This window comes from Brachyistius frenatus, unplaced genomic scaffold (genome assembly GCF_029030835.1).
Source record: "Brachyistius frenatus isolate BFR_SWC_R1_liver_20210118 unplaced genomic scaffold, ASM2903083v1 Contig_36, whole genome shotgun sequence".
Lineage (NCBI taxonomy): Eukaryota > Metazoa > Chordata > Actinopteri > Embiotocidae > Brachyistius > Brachyistius frenatus.
Genome location: NW_027210635.1, coordinates 2,982,922 through 3,006,954, shown reverse-complemented (window position 1 = coordinate 3,006,954; position 24,033 = coordinate 2,982,922). Strand labels below are relative to the sequence as shown.

General features: G+C 42.8%; 4 protein-coding genes across 5 annotated transcripts; 1 reads left to right on the top strand and 3 right to left on the bottom strand.

The window, feature by feature from the left end:
* Positions 1-1,302: 1,302 nt before the first annotated feature.
* napsa (napsin A aspartic peptidase) lies at positions 1,303-6,609 on the top strand. Its single transcript, XM_069701410.1, has 9 exons — positions 1,303-1,482; positions 1,866-2,019; positions 3,354-3,477; positions 3,780-3,898; positions 4,038-4,237; positions 4,889-5,011; positions 5,318-5,462; positions 5,556-5,654; positions 5,820-6,609. The coding sequence occupies exons 1-9, from the start codon at positions 1,415-1,417 to the stop codon at positions 5,979-5,981; spliced, it is 1,194 nt and encodes a 397-aa protein (XP_069557511.1). The 5' UTR covers positions 1,303-1,414; the 3' UTR covers positions 5,982-6,609.
* A 396-nt stretch (positions 6,610-7,005) lies between these two features.
* Positions 7,006-11,644, bottom strand: mief1 (mitochondrial elongation factor 1). Its single transcript, XM_069701408.1, has 4 exons — positions 11,498-11,644; positions 11,204-11,384; positions 10,504-10,775; positions 7,006-10,421 (listed from the first exon to the last, which is right to left on the bottom strand). Exons 1-4 carry the CDS (start codon positions 11,642-11,644, stop codon positions 9,582-9,584), a joined length of 1,440 nt encoding a protein of 479 aa, XP_069557509.1. The 3' UTR covers positions 7,006-9,581.
* Positions 11,645-11,840: 196 nt separating this feature from the next.
* LOC138622535 (mitochondrial ribosome and complex I assembly factor AltMIEF1-like) lies at positions 11,841-13,118 on the bottom strand. Of its 2 annotated transcripts, none has more exons than XM_069701413.1 (2): positions 13,025-13,118; positions 11,841-12,091 (listed from the first exon to the last, which is right to left on the bottom strand). In XM_069701413.1, exon 2 carries the CDS (start codon positions 12,051-12,053, stop codon positions 11,841-11,843), a length of 213 nt encoding a protein of 70 aa, XP_069557514.1. In that variant the 5' UTR covers positions 12,054-12,091; positions 13,025-13,118. The 2 variants fall into 2 exon arrangements, with proteins under 2 accessions (XP_069557514.1, XP_069557515.1); XM_069701414.1 differs by lacking the exon at positions 13,025-13,118 and adding an exon at positions 12,827-12,940.
* A 2,415-nt stretch (positions 13,119-15,533) lies between these two features.
* On the bottom strand, positions 15,534-20,450 carry LOC138622571 (uncharacterized). Its single transcript, XM_069701458.1, has 4 exons — positions 20,379-20,450; positions 19,836-20,237; positions 19,346-19,439; positions 15,534-18,817 (listed from the first exon to the last, which is right to left on the bottom strand). Exons 1-4 carry the CDS (start codon positions 20,448-20,450, stop codon positions 15,534-15,536), a joined length of 3,852 nt encoding a protein of 1,283 aa, XP_069557559.1.
* Between the last annotated feature and the right edge of the window lie 3,583 nt (positions 20,451-24,033).

The window sequence follows — 24,033 nt, the reverse complement described above, 5'->3', positions numbered from 1 at the left end:
CAATTTGCAGATGAATCGCCATCTTGGATGGGTCCCATGTTTGAAGTGTTGTCTGCAACAATTGGGCCATTGGAGATGCATTTGTTGGTACACAGGGTAAAGAGTAGTGACGAGAGGGCTCAGAGGCACCAATGCTGGCTGTTAGTGTACCAGAAGTGACTTCCTACTCATTGTAGAGCAAGTTTTTCACTAATTATAAGGTTAGCGGTTCAATCCCTTATTTCTCCTATCCACAAGCCAAAGTATTATTGGGTAAAACAATGAACACCATGTTGCCCACAATAGTAGGCGAGCACCTTGCATGGTAGCTCCGTCGCCATTGTGCGAGTGTGTGTGAATGAGAGGCAAAAATTGTAAACGGCTTTGAAAAAAGGTAAACATGCACCTTATAAGTGCAGACCATTTACTATTTACCATTTCCCCAGCCTCACCTGACAGGTCGTGGGAGATACGTTCAGGAGAGATCATTTCTGGAATGATGGTGTTGAATGCTGAGCTGAAGTCCACGAAAAGAACCTCTGCATGTGTCAGTGTTGGATGAAGTGCAGTGGCAGTAACCTTTTTGCTCTGTAACCAAACTGCAGGAGATCCTGGAAGGGGCCTGTGATGTTCTTTAGGTGGGCCAACACCAGACATTCAAAAGACTACATGAACCAGATGTTAAAGTGACAGGGCTGTAGAGCTAGCATTTGAAGCAGGATGTGACCTCACACAGCTGTGTCCCTCTGTTTTTCCCAGTGCCCAGCTCTGATACAACCAGAATCAGCTTTATTGGCCAGGTATGTTTACACTTGACTCCAAAAAGTAGGCTACACATGAACAGACATAATGTAAAACATAAATAGACATATATATACAGCTAAGACATACATACAGATACAAAAAAATGGTTAATTTGTGCATGGTGGAAATGATAATGGTAATTGTACATAGTCCACTACGGTGTTATTGGATAAAGTGCATAAACTGCTGCAATATCCCTGAGTAGAGTGGCATTGTCATTCATAAGTCTTCCCAAAAGCAGCCTTCACGCAACAGTATGTACTAGACGAGCATTTATATATCCTGTGGGGAAAAGTAGCTCTTCAACTAACTGTTTAAAGAAGGATTTCTATCGGCTGCGGTTTCAAACAATTGAGCACCGCGCTGGTATGTACGCTTTATGATTGAAGTCCTGGTGACACCTGGTGCATCGGTTTGTAATGCAGAATGATGGCCACACTCTTTAACCAATGAGAACACCTTACTGATTACTTTCCTCCAATCACGGACCCACACAGCGGGGGAAGCCGAGTAAATGCGGACATTGCCGAAGGGTTCTCAGTTCTGCGACAGTTTAAATAGAAGTCAACTTGTGCGCACTTATCAGTGTCGGAAACAATTCAAAACTGGGCTTTTTAGTACGAGGACAAGAATGACACGACTCGAGATCCTTTTATTTATTGGGACTCTGCTGATAACACAATGCATCGCCATTATAAGGTAAATAACGTTGATTAGCTCATTCTGGAGCAATTTGTGTTAATATTTCTGCCGGTTCCACCAACAAACAACAACAAATGTAACTTCATTTGATTTGATGAATGAATACGCGTGTCTGAACTTCCTTATTCATCATATTTTACGCACCTGTTTCCAATTAATGCTGCCGGCATTGATGACATCGGTGCAGTTCAAGTTTACACTGGCAGCTTTACATTTTGTGCAGTTAAAAGATTTGCATGTAGAAAGTGGATCTGAGAGTGCTCCTCTGTTACCAGCATGCAGCGTGACCCGCGCGCATAGCTGTGTGTGTGTGTGCATGCGTGCGTGCGTGTGTGTGTGTGTGGGACATTTCGGCTAATTCAATAAAAATGTCTTTACAGAGTTCCCCTGTATAAAACCAGAACCCTGCGGCGCCTGATGAGCGAACATGGGATGTCTCTGGACGAGTTCCTGGCTTTGTCGCAGAGTGCTGAAGAAGCAGACAACTCTCATTCCCTCAGATTGCCTGTAGAGAGACTGACCAACTTCATGGATGTATGTAGCTACCTACACCTACACAGTACTTCCGTTAAAAGTAAAACTCAGACAAACAGTTCACTCATTTTTAGTCTCCACCGGATGTCGGTGGTAACTCACTTGATAATGTCTGTCATTTTGTTGAGGCTACGAATGTGCAGGATGTCCATCTCGAATTGTGTAGCAGAGTGAAAAGGGTTCTCTTCATGTTTAATGAAGCACTGCCAGCCAGAAAAAAGTCAAGTATTGAGTAAATATTTTGCACCCGTAATATCATGGGTTGACATCAGTTTTTCTTTTCTAATTTAGAGGTCCATATTTTACACTTTTCCTGTGTTTTAGATCTCTACAGGAGGGTATTTCTGTGATTTTTTTTTTTTTTTAAAGTATCAAAAAGCATCTCAACATAGTCTTAGAGAGGAAGATGTCTCTTCAGCTTACCTTTTAAAGCCTTACCAAGAACAGGCTGTTTTGTGTGTCTGTCTTTCACAGACACAAAACAGTGAGGGGAACATGTTGATATCGTTGCCTCTGTCTTCTGATTGACTGGCTCATTTCTGAGTCGCCCAGGCCAACCACAGGTTTTTCTTGGTTTTGTAGTTTGCTAGCTCTGCCTCGGACTGATCACTGTGTTTACGTTTGCAAAATAGTTGGAACGTGGGCTCTGCTGATTGTGGACACGTGTGAATTTGTGACATCACAAACCTAAGTCCCAAAGGCATGTTGGCTGAATATGCACTGTGCATTTTTCACCGTTCCAGAATTTTTATATCACCTCAACCTGCTTTATAATCAAAAAATGAATGTGAATTGTATAATATTGTTCTTTTAAATAAGTTCAGATGGAACTGCAAAGATTAGATCATTGTTTTTTTCATTTGTAACTGATTAAACACCAATAACACCTGCATAATATTTAGGTTTGCTACTCTGATATATGCTTAATGCTGCCACAGCTTAAATGTCCAGTGTGTAGGATTTAGAAAGATATATTGGCAGAAATCAAATTAAATATTCATAATTTTGTTTTCATTAGTTTATAATCAACTGAAACGAAGAATCATTGTGTTTTATTTATCTTAGAATGAACCCGTCATGTCTTCACGGGGAGCGGGTCCTTGGGCACATTCATTTATTGATTTTGTTGGTTGTAATCTGCAGTCCCACTGCTAGACAATACTCCTCTGAAGGCACGCCTACATGTAAAAGACACAAGTTTGTTATTAGTTATACCTGTGTCATCCTGCTTGTCTTTCACTTGATGTGTAAAAATGTCTCCACGTGTCTTATTGTTGCTCTGATGCAGACGCAGCACATATCTCAGTGTTTTCCCTGAACCTGTGTCTCCTCAGGCCCAGTACTACGGGGTGATCAGTATTGGAACTCCTCCTCAGGACTTCACTGTGCTGTTTGACACGGGCTCCTCCAACCTCTGGGTCCCCTCCATCAAGTGCTCCTTCTTCGATATTGCCTGCTGTCAGTTTGTTTTTTGGGGAGGCATGACTCATTACTGTGTGTGTGTGTGTGTGTTTTTTTTTTTTTTTTTAATTGTTCATTTTAGAGTTGTTTACGTGAAGTGTGAATGGTGCAATAAGCTTGTACGTGCTTATCTGGGGTTACGAAGCCTCATTTAGTATTGGGTCATTTTCAAGCTAGATTATAACTGTTCCTAATAGCAGCATTGTTAATTCGTTCTGAAACAATAAATAACTTGCTGTTTTCTAAAACCTTGCAATATAAAAAAAAAAAAAAAAAGTTTTTTTTTCTCGTCCTATTAGGGGTTCATCATCGTTACAACTCGAGGAAGTCGACAACATACGTTCAGAACGGCACCAAGTTCGACATCCGGTACGGCAGAGGCAGCTTGTCGGGCTTCATCAGCAGGGACACGGTCACTGTGAGTTTAAGAAGACACAAACTCACGTTCCCTCTTTCTCACAAAGCCCTTTGTTGCATTCCTGCTTCTCGGTGATCACGCCATTCCTATCATTTCATTAAAAGCGCTCTCACACACTAACCCTTCCCTCTGCGTGCAGGTCGCAGGCATGTCTGTGCCCAGCCAACAGTTTGGCGAGGCAGTGAAGCAGCCTGGCATCACGTTTGCCATCGCGCGGTTCGACGGGGTGCTGGGCATGGCGTACCCGTCCATATCTGTAGCTAATGTCACCCCGGTGTTTGACACGGCCATGGCTGCCAAGCTGCTGCCTCAGAACATTTTCTCTTTCCACATAAGCAGGTTGGTTTATGACAAAACGGGCACAAAGGAATAGAAATAAATAATGTCAGAAATATTACATTTAAAAGTTCTAGTATTGCTGCCCGCTTTATCGGTTTAACTATTTTAAAGAGTCTTGTGCTCCGTTCCAAATGACACACTTCCTTCGGTACACTTCTTCCATGTCAGGACTCTTATCTGAGGAGTGCAGGAATTTTGACAGGATAGGGTTGTTTTAAATCGCACGCTGCTGTTCTGCACCGACCGTGAATACATCACCCGCCAAAACATCTGCAGCTTTAACTATTTTACCCAGACGTTAACGTGTTTTCGTGCCCCCTGTTTAATAGACTCAATAATCACACTGATGGCCTCTTTCTAGCAGCTGCAGTAGTGAAAAAGAAATGCAGCAATTGACACTAATTTTTTGGACCGCTTTCAGTGCATTATCCAGATACTTGTAGTGCACTGCATGTTTCTGTACTCGACCGTGTGAACGCACTTATGCACTCAAAATAGTGAGTGTTCGTACACAAGTACGCCATTTGGAGCACAGCATTGGTGTTGACTTTTCACGTTCAGTTGTTAATTGAAATGTGTGTGGAGTATTTAGTTGTAAAACAAGTTGACACATTTTGGTGGCTTTCGAGTGAGTTTCTCTGACCCTGTCAGAGACCGGAAAGCGGCGGTGGGAGGAGAGCTGACGCTGGGCGGGACGGACCCACAGCACTACACCGGAGACCTGCACTATGTTGGCGTGACGCGAAAGGCCTACTGGCAGATCAAGATGGACGGGTGAGGAAGAACCTTGTGTGGCTTCGTTGTTGTGAGGAACTGGATTAGTGAAGTGAGAGCCGTCACACTTTCGGTTCTTTATTTCTCATGGACACCTTTCTCACTCTCATGGCGTCATTCGAAGCAGATGCACATGTGGAAAGCTCATTTTTCCTTTCAAGTTGCAGTAGATGAGTGTTTGTTTGGTCGTCAGGGCAGCACTGCAGTAACGTCACGGCAAATTTCTAAGCAGGTGTTTGGGACATAAACCGATGTCTCTTGTCTCTCGGTCCCACCCCGCTGGTCCCTCTCTAACCCTCCCGGCAGGATTAACATCGGTAACAAGCTGACTCTCTGCAAAGCAGGCTGCCATGCGATCGTCGACACGGGAACATCCCTAATCGTGGGTCCTGCGGAGGAAGTGAGAGCGCTGCAGACAGCCATTGGAGCTCTGCCCCTGTTGATGGGAGAGGTAGAGTTGAAAAGTGTTACAAAAAGTCACGCCATCTTTCTTCTTTTTTTCAGTTATGAGAGACATTTCAGCATATTTTCCTCTTTCCCCTAGTACATAATTGACTGTACGAGGATTCCATCTCTCCCCGTCATCTCCTTCAACATTGGAGGGAAGATGTTCAGCTTGACTGGAGAAGATTATGTCGTAAAGGTATTTGTTTAAACCAGTTAAAAGTGAAATGTACTTTCTCTTTCCGGGGTAAATAAATGTACACACGAGGGTCTTTGGAAGATCAATGGACACTAAATGACCAAAATGATATGAAGTAGCTTTGTTTTTGCTGAAATTGCAGAATCTTTCCCCTTTTTAACGCAGGAGTCTCAGATGGGTGTGTCTATCTGTCTGTCGGGCTTCATGGCCATGGACATCCCACCTCCTGTGGGGCCCCTCTGGATCCTGGGAGATGTGTTCATCAGGAAGTACTACACTGTGTTTGACAGGAACGCTGATCGTGTGGGGTTCGCCCTTGCCAAGTAGATAACCGAGCACCGTGTGAAATATGCTGCGCTTCTCTTTTTCTAGTGGTGATTTAGCACTTAAAGGTCTGCAAAGCAAATTGTCATCATTAATGTTGCATTATTTGATTTGAGGCAATTAAAAGCATTTGGTTTTTGGTGTGCATCACTGAAAGGCCTGCCACATAAATCTTAGATCTGCTTCTTATAGTGGTTTACATGAGAAACTAGTTTGCAGTATGCATGATACATTAATACCAACACACAGGAATGAGTGTTGACGTGATCTTCCACTGATCAAAGGGACTGCATCGCCCCGTTTCTCACACTTGTGTGAAGCTGCTTTTGATTTTTTTTTTTAGCTTTAAAATGACATATTTTATATAGGAGTATGCAACTGTGCATTTTGATATTCATGCTCTTTAAGTTGAATGATTTAGAGACACTGCGATTTTTCAATGTTTGACTAATTTTGTTTCATTCCAAACAACTGAACCACATCTCTGTTTTCTAATAAGAGTTCAATATTTTGTCATTGGAGCTGGTTTTGTACACTACAGGTGTATCAAGATGTTTTTGGTCATACACCTGTGAATTTTCTTCCCAAATCTGATGGAATAAAACTTTACAATACGTTTTGTCAAACCTTGGATGGAAAGGCTTGTTGGATTGTAACCTGCCGGTGTGAAGTCAAACAGCACCCTTCTTTTAAAGGCACCCTGTGGAGGTTTCAACCAATAGTAAGAGTGAGCCTCGTGCTTTACTTGCATTTCCAGGCTTGGCTAGCATGAGCAGGCAGGAGGCTACTGTCCGTTATTTAAGCACTAGTCAACTGATTGACAGTTGCTGGCAATGTGTTGGCAAAGGCGGAGACGGCCACGAGCTCGCAAACCTTGATATAAACAATCCAGCTTTTTAAAATATTCAGAACATTGACTTTGTAGATGTTTTTTGAAGAAGGAAATGGAATCAATATATTGAAAAAGAGACGATGCGTTTTGGTAAGAAATGCTCTAAGTATGTTGGTTAATAATAAAACTACACAATGTAATTTCAACATTTAATGAAGTGTACAAAGTGCAGCACTGTTCATCTCCAGAGCTGAGGTAAAAAAAAATAAAAAAAAAACAATGGGGGGAAATGACAAAGCATGCAACACAGCATGTGGCTAGTATGTACTCCACAAGGTAGAGGTAGTGGTCTACTTTGGGTTTTGTTTTACAAGAACATTACAAATGTGGCACAGTGACTCCCCTCACTTTTTAGCACAGTCGTAGCATAAATTAGGTCGGCAAAGGAAGACTCTTTAATATGCACAGAGAGAAGATTTACTGTAGATTCATCTTATTTTGGTACATCCAGGACAAAGCACTTGATGAAGCACAACAGGTGGTACTTTACATATTGAACTGCATCTGTGCAAATAAATAGTCAGTTCTTTTTGGTTACAAATGTACAATAAATACAAAAATAGTCACCAGTTTATCTATTATTATTATTATTATCTGGATAATTCTTAACTGAATGCACAACAGAACTATAAACAACCCAAACCCATCCATTATGTACACTAGACAAACGGTGGGGTGGGGATTGAGGGAACACTTGCTTCACGTCACTGCATTAATTTTTTCATTCTAAGGCTAAAAGTGAGAACAAAAAGCAACAATGTGATTATTTTGGACAACATATTTTGAATAATAATTAAGAGGACAAGAGACACGCCACTTGACGGGCATCTATTGTGGCTCATCCACCTATTCACACAACCATGAACTCTGGGTTTGAAGTTGATTGAGGTCAGCTGAAAACTAGGCTAATATACCATGACAGAAACCTTCGCTATTAAAGCTGCGGTTATGTCATTTGAGGATTTGGTCGTAGATCCTCGTCGATCGGCTCATGATCTAAAAGAGATTAGCACCTGTAATCTGTTACTGTACGTGAAGATCCGACAGGCCGATGCAGCCCGCTGCGGCTCGTACAGCCGAAACAGATCAGTTACCATGTGTCGGAGGTGCAGCACCAAAAACTGTCCTAATGACCTGTGTGACACGGGCTTGTTCTGCACTCATCCCCGTCTGGCTACTTAGACGACACCTATATGTTAATCGGGGTTTAACGCGGATTTAAGAGTGCGCGCACAAAACACTGCACGGCAGCAGCAACAGGCTCCATTCGCACTGCTGCCTGAGGCTTGACTTAAAATACTGAGACCATTACACTAAAAGGACCAACAAAAGCTCCCGCAGGCTAATGCCGTGTTGACGGCAGTGCGTCGTTGGTTATGGCGGATTTCTGGAGACAGAAGCTGACCGGTGTGTTGTCAAAAGAACGTCCTTGCTCATAAAGATCCAGGAGAGCTCAAGCAAGTGTGCACAACCCCATTCTGAATATATCCTAAAAAAAAAAAAAGGTCATGAGAGGAAAAAAAAAAACAAGAGGATCCAAACAGGAAATTAAAGCAAAGGCCAGGTGTGTCCTGCTGAAAGACTTTGTCCCAAATCTACAGCAGAACACTTCACATTATGATAGTTTCATGATTTAACCCGTGATGCACAGTAATGATGAATTAATAAAGCCTGTCAGACACGCCCACCGAAGAAACAAATGGGAGTCTGGAGATGAAACCTCCTTTTCATTACTGCGAACAAAGAGCAGCTCTAACCGCTCTGTTTGAAACGGTCACATGAATACATTTTGTATTCACGGCAGTGATTTTTTTTTTTTTTCTTATTTTTTATTTCATCAACCAGATACGATTTAGAAATGTTCTGTTTCCCTATATATTCCATTTGAGGATACGTATTGAACTTTATAATCAGATTGATGGTGTGAAATTAGAGATACACATCAACATACAACTCGGTGGACATCAACCTGTTGGATTTGTAAATGAGGCAGCAAACACATGCAGACTGCAGACATTACAAACACGTGGTTTTTCTTCACGAACGTAACATGTAAAGCGTACATGGGGAATGAGCCGCTGTATTAATGAAGTTTTCCGGCCAAACTCTTGATTTTAAACTCGAGCGGTTTTAAATCAAACGCAGCGCGAAACGACACTTAGCTCGTGTTTAGGCTGATTGAACCATTTATTAACTTTTGGATCGGCATACACATGATTAACATTACATTCTGGATGCATCTCAAAACAGAGTAACCATGGTGACCCCGAACTGCATCAGACATGTCTTGTTTTCCTAAAACACTTCTATTTAAAAAGGAGCTTAAATATGGCCGATCTTCTCAAGCCATACGGAGTTCAATCCATCAGGCTTTGGACCACGACGTCGCGCCTCCTCTTCACTTCATTAATACATTGGCTTTATGGAGAGCCATCAACTCCGACAGGCCTCCGTTTTAATCCGAGATTAAAATAATATTTGGATGATCACAGCAGATACAGCTTTAATGTTGAAGAGTCGACAGATGCCAACACTAAGTTACTGCTGCTGTGTTTGTACAGAGGCATGAAGAATCAAGACAGCGCGTGTTGCACGAGAGAATATTATTCCATGCAGGTGTTTTTTTTTTCCTGGAACATCCTTATGGATCAAGGTTACTATGGACCACGATGGTACATTTGGTGGTTGACATTTGAATGCCGTGTTGCTCGTCAGGGAGGAGGTGTTTGTTCCACAGCAGTTCTCAGCAGCTCCTCAGGATCCGAGAGGGCGCAGTAGAGGGTGTACCCCAGCTCGTCCACTTCCTGTTCAGTCAGCTCACAAAATAAGTTAACTTTAGGGCTGAGGGCACACGGCAGCCTCCCAGCCTCCAGGTGTCCAACTAGTGCTCGTAGCAGCTGGAGGAAGCGGTCGGCCAGCGCTTCCTGGGTCCAGTCCCCTTCTTTCTCACTCAGCAACAAGATGGTGTTGGTGAGCTGGCTGGCGTTGAGCCGGTTAAGTGCGGGGTTGAGCTTGCACACGGCCTTCGCCGCCTTCAGGCAGGTGCACCGGCAGCCTCCGTCCTCCTGGTCCAGCGCCCGGAGTCGCGCCGTCTCAGCCACACGGAAGCTCTGCCGCCACAGGTTTTCATGGCGCTCTGCAACAAGTCGATGCGGTTTAGCAATCAGTGAGGTTCCGTCGTCCATCACAAGCAAAGGTAAGAAGTCCACACACAGCTTCCGGTTCGTCTCGTACTGTACCTCCAGGGTCAGCGTTTCAGAGGGAACCACGGGACGGATGACGTAGTCGAGGACGCTCCCTATAGCCGGCCAGTTGATAGAGCCGGCCACGAGCTTGTCGAAGACTTCAAGTACTGATTTGGGGGAGAGGTACCCTCCGACCATGCAGCGGTCCCAGTAGCTGTTATTCCGTGGGAAATATTCCAGGTTCTCCCTGCGGACGAGCCAGAAACCTGGAACATTCATGATGGTGTCCTCCCCGGGGATGGACGACCACAGATTCTTCTCCAAGATAAGAGGCACCATCAGCTGGGCGTGGTCCGCTGTCACCACCTAGGAGAGGGAAAGTTTTGATCAAATCTGTAGGTCAACATGAAGAAGATAAAAACCAAAACAAACGTGCGTAACCTCTCACCTGGAGGTCATCATACAGACTGCCGCTAAGGTACATCTCTCTGAGGGGCATGTCAGGCAGTTTAGCGTGAAGAAACACCCGGAGCTCAGCGCAGATGTCCAGTGCCGCCCTCCTGGCTGTAGCCTGCTCCTCAGGTGGGATGTTGACATTATTTTGGTAGAACTCCCACAGATGTTCCTGCAGAGACAGACGCATCCGCGCTCTCAGCAGGTCTGTTTGAGTGGCACCGCCTCCTCCCACAGCCGATCGACCAACAGCCCTGCGCAGACAGTCTGAGGAGATGAGAAAGGGATGAAGAGTTACAAAAGGCAGCAGAATGAAGTGACTTTTTCTTCTCGCGTGCGAGATAAGGAATTTTAAGGGGAGTGGGTGTGTTCTTAAAATATCAGAATATGACCAAACTAAATTAAGGGGCTTCTACAGAATCTGAGGAATGATAACAGTGAGGTTCAACTACATCATATCAAACTACATGTAAAAGAGTTGGGTATCTAATGGCAGCACTGCAAAGAGCCAACACCCACTGTACAGGAAGAGCAAGAATCCTCCAAAAAGGCTGTCTGTCAGCGGATTAAGAAAATAACAAAAACAAAAGAAAACTGGCTGAAAGTGTAACCAACCAAACGGTCTCAAGCATATTGGATTTTATAACGTGAACAAGACATTTGAAAGGATTTAAAAGGCAATCCGTTTTCCTCACCTGGTTCAAAAGCATGTGAGGAGGTGGGCAGAGACTGTAGTGACCTGCTAACATTGGACTTCATGTCATGGTTCAGTACCCGTTGCGACGAGCCCATCCAGGCGGGCTCCTCCCAGCTTCTCTTTCCTGTCTGCTCCATCTTGGTGGGGCTGGTGGGAGCACTTATGGCACGGTCATACATCTGCACAATGAATTTGGGGCACATTATAGGCGATTGTATGGATGCCTCATTAAGGGTATTTTATTTCCTGATCATATATGAGCGAATTATGTGAAACTAACACAAGGACTTACTCTTTTGACAGCTAGTGTGGCAATGCCAAGCATGGCTGCCCCTCCCACCCCCAGCACAAGCTTGGCATTGGAAAGCATGAAGTCAATAGCCGTTCCAATCCCATTATCATCTTTCTTTCCTTTACGGTCTCCATTCACCCCTGCCATCCTGCCACTGGAAAGAGAGACGGGGAACAACGCTGAGCAGGACAGACAGAGACAAAAGATCAATGCTCTTTTGTCGTGTTGAAACAAGTTGTACTGCTGACATGAAGTATTTTTATTCGTACACCCACCTGGGAGATAACGCCTCCAGATGACCTTTAACCCACCTGCAGATGGCCCCGTGAGTGATCCCTTCCTCCTACATAAGCCCACCCAGTCGGCTGCTGAGGAAGAACTGGCCCCTCTTCAGCGCGTCCTCCTTGTCTTCAGGTACCGTCAGGGCCTGGCAGCGGCGAAACTCGCGAGCCACGGCCCGACGGTAGTAGTTGCGGTCGGTGTACTGAAGGTGACGCCCTGCGCGGAGCAGCGCCCTGTAGAGCTCCAGCACGGCACCGCGAGACCAGCTGCCCATTAGGGATCACACATAGAGAGGGGAGGACACCCTGGCACCTGAGCAGAGGGGAGAGGAGAGGTCACCTGATGGCAGGAATTATGTAACAGTTAACAAAGTAAGTAAGACTACATTTTTTAGGGCACCTTTTAAAACAAATGAACAAAGTGCTGCACAGGAAATTCAAACTGAAAAATAAACAACATATCTACATAACAAAATACACACAAAAAAAATAAATATTCACAGCCCCGTTGCAGGGAAGGCCAGTCAGAGAAGATGGGGTTTGAGAAGTTTTTTTTTTAATTTAAAACAATCACTTTTGGATTTGCGGAGGATCCCGGGTACAGCTAGGGTGAGCAGCCTGAAGATGGATGACTGGGCAAGATTATGGAGAGCTCTCCAATGGATGAAAAACTCCAGTACAGATGAGTAGTTAAAGCTCTGTGGTGACGAGCACTGATTTGATTTTGGGAATGTTAAGAAGTTGGAAGAAGAACACCTGCACCGGTTTTGTTTACGTGAAGGGTGAGGATCAGATTCTGGTTTTGCAGTCCATTCATGACCAGTGCAACACTCGTTTTGACTGGGTTGTCTCGGTAAACACAAACAAACAAACAAACAAACAAACGTGAACTGGCTCTTCGGTGCGTTATAAGCTCGTGCAGACCGTCACGCTGTCTCACGTGAGCGACTAAGCACATTTAACTTCGCGGCTCACCATCGCCCTGATTTTCCACGGCTCGTTACGAGACCATCTCCTTAAACCAAAATGAAATGAGAAGCATTTTGACCGAGGCTGAGTCGTCTGTAGAAAATGGCTGGCTCCCACGGAAAGTCACACATCTCCTGACTGGCTCGTTAGCTCGACGCGCTAACTAGCCCTGACCTTAGCCAGCCTTGTGGGCGGTCTGCACTCGTTTAAACGCGCGGACGGCGTAGTGGAAATAAACAAACTATTCCACGCAGCAAAGAAACACAAACTAACCTACCTGTTTAGAAATTAGACCAAAGATTTTGTCTTCGGAGTGAAGCAGAGCTCTGCTCAAGCCGGGGGTCAGACTCGACAAGAGACAACCGGAAGCAAATAGGCCCCTGCGCACATACTACATCCGGGTCATACTAGGCTTTTTTTTATTTTATTTTTTTAAATTTATTTTTTTTCTTTTTAGAATATATTTTTTAAATGTTTATGCATTTTACAATACAAAGTTATTCATTTATATTTCTGGTCTATTTTCCAGATCGTATTTTAAACGATGCAATGCCTTATATTTAGTGTGACTTTCAATGACGTCAGAGTCTGGTTGTTACAATGAATACATCAGGAGAAAGTTGGAGTTGGTAATTATTGACATTATCAATGAAAGAGGAAATTTAAATTATTAGTTTTGAAAAATTGTTGTGAGAACCACAAGTGTCATTGAAGAGTCAGGTAGTTTTTAGGCAAAACTCAAATCAGTGATGGAAAGTCACAAAGTACATTTATTCAAGGTTGCTCAAGCATCCTTTTGAGGTGGGCTACTTGTACATTACTTGAGAAGCCTAGATCCATTTTATCTTACTTTGTACTTCCACTCGACTATCTCAGAGGTAAATATTGTCTTCTCTACTCCATGACATTTACATATTTGACAGCTTTAGTTACTTTTAGGGTGAAGATTTGGTTTTATGGATAACATAACCTTTTAAAATACAACACATTGTCAAAGATGACACAGTGGTTTCCAACCTTTTTGGCTTCTGACATTTAACAAAAAGCAGGTGTAGTCAGGGTCACATTTTAGATGTCTGAGATGTTAACAGCTTCACCATATGATTTTTCCCTCTAAACTTTAATTTCAATTTAATTTAAAAAAAATATATATATTTAAATGATCCAATATCACACCAAAAATCAAAGATTAGAAAAAAAAAAAATCTAAAAACTTTTCCTAATTTACCTACACAAATACATTCAGACTAGATTCGAGAAAATATTTCATATTTTGCTGCCTACTCTGATGCATTTGAGTGAAAAGTAAATTCAAATCCACTTCTCTGTGGTGTTGGCAGATGGAAATCCCACACACTATCACACATACTGATACTGAAGGAGAGAACCAACCTGATTCAGAAGCTGAATCTAGTGGAGGCCATTATAAGGTCTGTTTGGAGAGGAGAACATCTTCACTGCTTCTTGTATTCTCCATGTGGTTACAGGGAGTACAGAAGCTGATCGGCAATTTCCTGTAGTTCATTTAGAGCCTACAATTTTGGGGAAATATCAGTATACCAATTACAAACGACCATAATAAAACAATTTATCATTATATTGTAGCTATGCTATTATTTATATGCAGCTACGAGCTAAAATCACCTGTTCAACGGGGATTTGTACGAGCAGCATGTCTTCGAATCTGTGTGTGGTTGTGCATGTGTTTCCACATAACACATGATACCGACACAATTATTACCTGGAAGACTTCAATCAATGTTGGAAAATGCATTTATGCAAATTATATACAGTCTTTACAAAAAACAATGAAAGGGTAGTCTTTTAGTTCCATTAAAAAACATTTATTAAATGAACATTTAACACATGACTTCCAATAATGCGAAGCTACAGATTCCAACCAACTTTGCATGGTGGCAATGGACTGACATTCAGGCAATTAGTCTGTTGTTGTTTTAAACAGTTCACATCATGAAATTATCTTGAAATCTGGTGGTCAGAGACCATACATTTCTTCACCAATCTCACACAGTGTTTTCATGCAATTGATTATCTGTTAAGAACAGACACCACTGGAATTTTTAATAAACCATCAAGATCTGTGAATTACATTTATTTGATCCCTATTTGTTTAAAAAAAAAAAAAAAAAGATTATTATTCAGTAAAAACACAATAGTACATGATCTGTTTGCCTTCAACAAAAATCCTTCACATAAAAAACAATGTGATAGAGAAAACAACAGCATTATATTGAGGACGAAATCAAAGAAATAGCTCGCATAACTGAATGCAACATTTATTGAACAATCGTTTAATACCTTGCAATTAATTATTTTGTCAACACTTGTAAGAAATTAAGAAAATAACATAATTTAAGTTCTCCTTATACTTTTTATGTATTGTTACTTTTTTTACATTAATGCTGAGACTTTACCACTAAGAATGAAAACCAACTCTCAGTGTAACATAAATAGATTTAAAGAGGAATTAGTGATTTAAATTTCTCGACATTTAGATCATTTTCTGTTTTCTGAATGAGGCCTCCAGTTTGTGTTGCAGTTTTGAATATGACATCAATAGTCAGATGGGACTAAGTGGGGCAGGACATTTCTTCCGGCTATGGACTGAGGAGGATGTATTGGGTCTGTCAGAAACCCAAAACTGGATCCAAGTGGGATTATTGAGGCATCTGTATGGGTATAATCCATACTGCATAGTCGTTTTGGTTCCATTTATCACAAATATATCAGGTCCAATGGCCTAATAATCTGTAGCGAATTTATAATCAGGGCATGTACTTCATTCCTTTCATCCTAGGTATGATATTTATATCTCTGATGTCATCATGCTGAAGCAGCCAACACAAATAGCGCTCTGTTCCCATGCCCCATCCACTGGTGAGGAGGGGTTTCACTTGGCGCATGTTAATGTACCATTTGTAGGACTGCTCTGGCACCGCATGGTGCCTGAGGGCCTCTTGTACCATCTCAGGGGTGGAATGGCGTTCACCAAGACCCACAGTCTCACCCAGCCCCAGTAAAAGGTCTGCAGCTTTGGCTTTACACCGCCCAGTGCCCTCCACATATGCCTGGTAGAAGGGAACTCCCAGATGGTCCATCTCAGTCAGCCAAACAGCGCCACCATATTTCTCTATCAAAACCCGCTCTCCTTTGCGAGTTAGCTTTCGGCCAAAATGGGGTTGGCCAACTTGTACCCATTCTAAGCAGTCAGCTGAGATCATCATGTGAATGGCCTGGTCGAGAGGGACTCTTGGCAGTGCGATTTTTCCTTCCAGCTTACTCAACATAGCTGTGACATGTGCAATGGTCCCAGCAGTGTTCAGGATTATATCTGAGTGTTTCTTCAGCATTGATTTGGTGAGATGAGCCAAGTATCCTTCTGCTATGGAAATTGCATTGTCCATATCACCCAACAATTCACACTCCACGTGGTAGAACTGGTTCAAGTGTGTGGCATCAGGATCTTCCCCTCTAAAGCTGGGAGATATGTAGTAGGTCCCCAGCAGGCTCTCCTGGAAGCGAAGGAAGTATTCAAGTACAAATTGCATTGAGTCAGCCAAGTAGACATTCTGGCCCAGAAGGTTAACAGACACTGGCTCTGAGTCAGATCCCAGGCCCATTGGTGAGGAGATGGTGTCTGTGGTGAGAGGGGTCAAAGCATAGGAGTACTGGCAGGAACTGTGGAAATATTCCACCGTGCTGTGAAAAAGGGTGTTTTGAATCTGGAACATGTTACGATACCACTGGCTCTTGATGGCAAGTCTGGAGTGAGACTGCGGGTCTTCCCATGAATGAGGAGGTCTGCACTGGGTAATTTGCAAGTGGACATTTCTGAGAGCCCCAGAGTCAGCAGCTGGGCCATTTAGCGATGACACATATCCAGGGTAGCTTTGGAAGCATTCTGGTTGCACTTCAGTGGGTTTTGTGCCATCTGGTGAAGGTACCTGAGGGATCAGCTTGACATGAGCATAGTCAATCTCAAAGCCCTCAAAGATCAGTGAAACACTAGGAGCATTCATCCCCTCTTCCAGTAGTCGGGCAACTTTGTAAGTAGCTAAGATCAGTGCTTGGTAGTCAAGTTCATCAAGTTTGAAGATGTCACTGGACAGTGGTTTGCGTGGCACCAAAACAGTTAGTCCAGGACTGTTTGGGTATGGTGTCAGGAAGGCAACATGCTCATTGTCTTCCCACACTCTCCACTGTTGCTGCTCTCCACGTACAATGCGGCTGAACAGGTTATCATTTGAAGGGTCCCCAAAAAAGTCAAAGTTAAAAGGTGCATTTGGTGTTGGCAGTGCATTTCTAATCTTGGCTTGAACCTGGGCCAGTGCTTCATCATCCCAGCGTGGGCCACTTTTTGAGGTGCTGTACCCAGGATTGCAAGTGTGGAATTCCTCCTGACCAGCCAGATGGGGCTGCCATTGAGGCTCTAGACCATGAAGGGGGAATAATCTGATTTGTGCTGGCTGACCAGGGATTGGATGGAAAATCAAGGCACAGCGCTGCACTCCCAGTCGCTCACATAGTAAGTCTGACACGGCTCTGGTTGCTTGTAACATAGCCATGAAATCAGGTATAGCCAAATGGAAGATGCTGCTTGCCCCGCCCAGATTTTTTCTCGTCAGAATGGTTGACCCAGGGATCCAGGGGTTGGGATTCAGGTAAGCAACCAGCTCGTCTGTTTCCCAGATTACATGGGAAAAGCCCTTGAGTGGCCTGAGGACCTCTACTCGTGAAATGCCACCAACCATTGAGGCCACAAACATAACACCAGCATTTGTTTCAATGATCGCATCACCTTTAGTGTCAACAGCAATGATTCCTGCACAGATCCCATTCAGATTTTCAGCCATCACTTCTCTACATGCCTGCCTAAGGCTATAGCCTTTGTGATTGTACAGACTGGCTATTTTCTGTGCAACCGTGTTCCTCAGAAAAACATCTCCATCTCCAGAGCAAGTAATAGCTAACTTGTCGTCAGCATATATTCCTGCCCCTACAACTGCTGTATCCCCAACTCGCCCTTTCAGCTTTCCGACCGACCCGCCTGTGGAGGATGCAGCGGCTAACCTATTCCAACGATCCAAGGCCACCGCTCCTACTGTCTGTGGGTGGTTGTTTTTTGTGCTATTTCCACCACTGAGTTTTGCGATTAACTCCCTATGACGTATATCAGTGTGGAAATACTCAGGCCCAACAGACTTCTCCTTCTGCTCTAAACCTTGCAGAAACTCTTCAGCCCCATCTCCCGTGATGAGTGAGTGTGAGCTGTTCTCCATGACACATCTGGCTGCTCTTATTGGGTTCTTTACACTTTGCACACAAGCAACAGATCCTGACCTCAATGGGCTGCCATCTACAATGGTTGCTTCCATTTCATTTTTGCCATCTTTGTTTAATACTGAGCCTTTCCCTGCATTGAACAGGAAACAGTCCTCCAGAGCTTCCACTGACTTCTGAACTGCGTCCAGACTTCTGCCACCTTTTTGAAGCACATGGGACCCCAGGGTTAAGGCTGCTTGTAGAGCAAACTCAATGATCCCTATCACTTGAGTGTTCAGCATCATCTCTTCTCCAGCACCACCATGAATCACCAGAGTGTAGTCTGGCTTCATGCCAGAGGTAGTGCTAACAGTGCTTTTGCCATTGTCTGGACACTCTGGGCAATGAATGTTTTCTCCATTCATTTTTTCGGTTTGATCCTGTTGAAGTAGACACTCCAGGGCTCCCATTTGGCTTGCAAGGGCATATCGAACAGCTAGAAGCATCACTAGCTTCATGTTCATCTTGAGGTTTTCTTGAAGCTTCTCCAGTGCTAGAGCAAAGCTCCCTTTTCCATTGAGCACTATGCGAACCTTGTCTCTCCTCCCAAGGTAGGTTACAGCTAGCTGGTCTTGAGCATAAACATTCCCTACCCCACACTCCACACCCTCCATCATATCTGTACCTGTGAGGTACACAGATGGACATCCAAAGGGGTCCAGAAACTTCTTCAGTGGATTGTCAGATGGCAAAGATCGACGCAAGGCAGCAAGGTGGGGACCAACACCTTGACCATTTTTTGTGTTTCTGATGAGGGTTTTATGCTCCAAAAATGCAACATGGAACAACCTTAAAAGGTCAGTAGTGTATTGTATTGTGTTATCTGGACAAATGCGGGATGCTAAGGCCCCTATTAACTTACGAGAATGCATGGTGAGTGAGTATGTAGGATCACAACGACCATGTTTGTAGTGACGCATATGAGTCGGTGTGACAAGTATGTGGTTGGCTGCAGATTCCCCAAGAGTCTGTCTCAGGGAAAGCTGCAAAGAGAAGTTGATCCAAGCATCATACAGGCCCCTCTGTCCTCTGAGAGTAGAAAAGACATCAGGGTAGGAGGACACATCAAAAGTGAGAACTGGATGTTTTGCTTTTAAGTCAGGGCTCTGTTGGGGGGTATTCACCCCATGTAAGGGGAATGTTAGGGCACATGGGCAAACAGAATTAACATTGTTTACTGTGACAGACCCTTTAATGTTTTCAGTGCCAGTATTGACTTGGTTTACATCAGCAGTCTCAGATATATGGTACACACGTTCCGCCACAAGCCCAGCCACCATCCCATCCACAGCACTGTGCTCAAACAGCATCCCAGCCGTGCTGTCTTTGAACACCACCAGGTTCATCACCTGTCAAAAAGCAGAAAAACAGAGATTGTTTATTTTATTTTTTTGTCTGCCAAAAATCAGCAAGCCCTATAAACTCTGACTGCCTCAAATAGCACTGACAACATGCTGATAAGAATTGTTAAATATTTTTCACTTATCCAAATATTTTACTATCTTAGCTTGTTTTGTCCACTTTTGAGATTTGATGTAATCTGTGACACATTTGTTGACCCTAAATCTCTTTGAAAGAACCAGAGCATCTGCAGCTCTCAAAGATCTGATTGTTATTGTACATCAATTAGCTTTGTACTGAGAGTCAAACAGATCTTATTCTGAAAGAAGACAAATGTTACTTTGTACTATTTGTTATATATGTCGAAGCTTCTTTATAATCTTCATCCAGATTCTATCCAGTACCTTGTCATAGTATCTGAGACATGGACTGTCTCCTCCTCCTCCCAGCCTCACTGCATTGAGGATATCAGCCAGCTCAGAGGGAGCATTGCAGTCTTCCAGACAGAGTGTAAGCACAGCGCTCTCCATCAACTCCAGTGATGTCACTGCTGCTCCTCCTTGCTCGAGGATCTCGTCCCTGATGGCAGCCCAGGTTTTGCGATCCAGAGCTGAGAGGCTGCAAATGGCTGAGGGATCATTCTGTTTCCCTGCACTGGGTTGATCCATCACCTGAGCCAGTTGGTTGTAGATATCAATAAATGATCGTGCAGAGATTGGTCCACCAGTGCTGGGACGCCACAATATGTCAACAGGGAACACTCCTCCAGCACAGGTGATAATGGCGTAGAGGCTGTCTGGATAGACCTGGAAATAAGAAATGCATAGATTAGAAAATGCTAAAAAAAAAAAATATTTGGAGGAATGTGATACCAAGGAGGAAGTAATTCAATGCATCTTTAAACCACCTAACTTTTCTTGCTACTTGTATTCTGTCAGTAATCTCACCTTAATTTCATCTTGACTCCGGCCAGGAAGACGGCTGGCAGCGAACACTTCAGACTGCTGCGTGTGCTCCATCGGAACATCGCCCTCCAGTAAGATAGGCTCACTGTGGAGCTTTGCTGCTGCCCAGAGCAGAGCGGCTGCCCTCCCCAGCTGGGTACATGTCTTTGCTTTAGATGGAAGAAGAACAACAGGGAGGGCTGTGGAGGTGGGAAGGGGGTCAGCACAAGACAACAGACCTCTCTTGAACTGCTTCGTCACCCAATTGTCTTGGTCTGCAGCACAGGTTGCTAACTTCTGCTGGGCCTCTTCAAGGAGCTCCCTGTGCTGTTGCAGCTTATTTTTGAACTCTGGGTAAATTTCAGGATTTAAAGTGAGCTGCAGCACACGGCCCACTTCTTGCAAGGTAACATCCAAATCTGGAACAGGATAGTTATGAAGGGTCATCCTGTTGAAGTGGAGGAGGCTAGACAGAGAAGCAGAAACAGAGAGAAAGAATCATTGGCGATTCTATTTTACAAGCATATGAAGAACCAAGAAAAAGGAGAATGGTCTACAAATGCTTTGCACATTTTATATGTATTTAAACTCAGCAGACTAATGTATTTAGTATTAACACCAATGGCACTACCATAGAAGGAATCACAAGCCATCCTACTATCACAAACCACTGTCAGGAGTTGAGTTATGTGTAGCAATGACCAATATGATTTGTCAACCAAAGTCAGGAAGCCAAACTTAAAATCTCTTGAACATTTAAAGGGAAACATTCAACGTGGAACCTGTTTACCAATCATTAAGGTCAAAGTGGCTAATGTGGCTAAAATAACATTTGCAATTACAATGTAACCCGTTTAGCAGCAGCTGGCAGTCCTCTCCCATGTCTCGTGTAAGTGACAAATGCACCCATTAGTCACTTATACCCAAAATGATAGCATACCAAATAATGAACAGGAAACAGATAAAGACCAAATTAAAGGAAATTAAAGTTGAACACTTCTCATTGACTTAACCTTCATTTTTTAGCTGAGTTAGTGGAATGTTTCTGGGATGGGACGTCTCAGGCAACTGTCTGAAACTGAGGACTAATCACTTTGGTGGTCCACTGAAATTTCCTCAAGTGTCACCTCAAGGTTGAATTTTATATATTTAATGTTTAATGTTTTAATCTCACTATTGAACAACTGAATGAAATGCCACGATACTTGTAAAAGTCACTTTGTATCCCTTCAGGATGAATTTGAAAATCTCAATTACCATCAAATCCCCCAAAAAATGTGTCTAGTATCTAGTATATGACATGCCAACCTCAGCTGTGCTCCGTCTTTAGTGCTAATAGACGTTTTTCACGGCAGATCTTTTGACTTGTCATTGTAGGGAAAGCACAGGTGTATTAATGAGGGCTTCATTACACTTAGGTGAGGTTCTGGTTTTGTGCATATTGGTTCACTGTCATGAAATTACTGGGAACTGATCCTTCATTAATACACCTCTGCTTTCTCCACAGTAACAAGTCAAAATGTCCACTGTAAAAATGGTCTACTAGAAAATGCAACACACCAAACACCACACTGAAAAGGTGAACATGACAAACATTATTTTGCTTTAAGCACAAGTGTTTCTACATCTTTACAGTGTGGCCAGCATAACAGTAGACTGCTGTCTTGTCCCCCAAAGAGTGTCCATCTTACTTGCACATTACTCCTCAGACTGACTTTAGACAGGTGCAAAAACATTGTCATACCATACACACACATAAACTGGCACAGTATTATATATGATATATATAATATTATATCAACCAAAGTGTTGATATATTTGTTTAGAAAAGAAAAAATATATATTTTTCTTATCGCTGATGTCCAACCTTTCTCACATTACTGGAACCAATAATTCAATTATCTGATTTGTGGTTAGGGGCTGCTGAGTGCAACACAGGTCTCTTTATGCATTAATGTGGTGAACATGAATGGAATGCCGGCAAATATTTTCTCTGAGACAATACCCCCCTGGACTGAGCAGCTATACAGGCATTCGTAATGACTGATAACTGAGCCCATCTGCTCACACGTGAAAGTAGTTAACTCCCTCTCCAAAACTCGAGATTGCCATTTTTTTGTTGAAGGAAACGTCTCCTTCGTTGTATGACTTAGGGGAAATTAGATTTCTCCTGATTTGACCCATCATTGCAAATTATCCTCACAATGCTGTCTGTCTGTATTTTATCTGAGTCCTGTATTCTCTTGGGACGAGGAGCCTGACAGGATACTGGTCTTGTGATTCCAATAACTTAACTACTGTACCGGCAGTTAAGATTTTTACTACTGCACTAGATTATATAATGCACATTTTTAAGTGTAATACTATAGGGAATTTGCATGCATTAAATTCTTCAGGATTAAAATAATCAGATTTTAAGGACAATGAAAGTGTCTAAAAAGGTCTGTTGGACCAGATGGCAAAATGAATTAACAATAATAAAATTATTGTCCTCCTGTTAAGTTGCAGTTCGGTCAAGGTATTCCCCCATGAAGATGATTTGTATTTGCTCAAGTGTTTAGATTTATATCTGAGATTTCTGTCATCACCCCAAAGTGGCCGTCCAAAGGGGAATGGAATAGTTTTTGAAGACATACTTTGAAAACCTCAACAGCACTATTTGTTTCCAGAGACCATATCCAAGTTACTCTGGATAAGTCGAAATGACAGTCAACAGTTTACAGTGAGAAAACTTTCTACCAAAGAAATTGTTTCTGAAACTGTTCACACTGTCTTGTGGATTAAAATGGATATACATACCGCCAACAATGCCAGCATGCAACATTAATAGATTTCACGTATCATTCTGTTCTTATCCTTTCAATCACACGTTATGTGCAGAAATACTCTATCTAAAATTGAAGACTGTTAAAGTTTGTAGTTACTGAGATGACAATGGCAATTTATCATTTGTGTTCATGACTATTTCTATGAGGACTTCAGATGTTCATATTTATCATTTGTCAAAACTAAGCTAAACTAAACTAAAAAACTGAAATGCAGTCAGAGCAGCAGATTAGTTTCCAGTCTTTAATTTCATTATATGTAAGTGAATATAGTATTCCTTAAAAAAAAAAAAAAATCTTTATTTTTCATAATAAGTACTTCTTCAGCACTGATAGACACATTGTACATGTGAATATATTATTATCAATCAAACCAATATCTGTTATTTAAAATTAAAATTATTTTACCTCTCAATGGAAATTCTCCAGGATCTGGCCGGCTGGTTGGGTGGATGGACACTCAGTGGGAGAAAGACTCGGTTGGACTACAAAAACAAGGGTTTGTCTATAATTAGGAAGCAGTGACTCCAATTAAGCAATTCAATCTTCTCTCTCCACCTCTCACAATCTCTTTCTCTCTCTCTTTCTCGTGCTGTCAGCTGTCCCTCATTTGTATTATATTCCTGTTCCAAAGTTGAACTCCCGGCACAATTAATACATTTCATAAAATAATGCCATGACTACTTTATTTATCAATTACCTTGATACAAGGTGCAGTAAACAGAAAAAAAATGCATCAACATTTGCTGTGAGCACCCTTCACCTTCACAGCAGCAGGTAGGTTTTTCCTACCATCTTGGGGAACTTGCCACAGTTCTTCTGTGGCTTTCAGT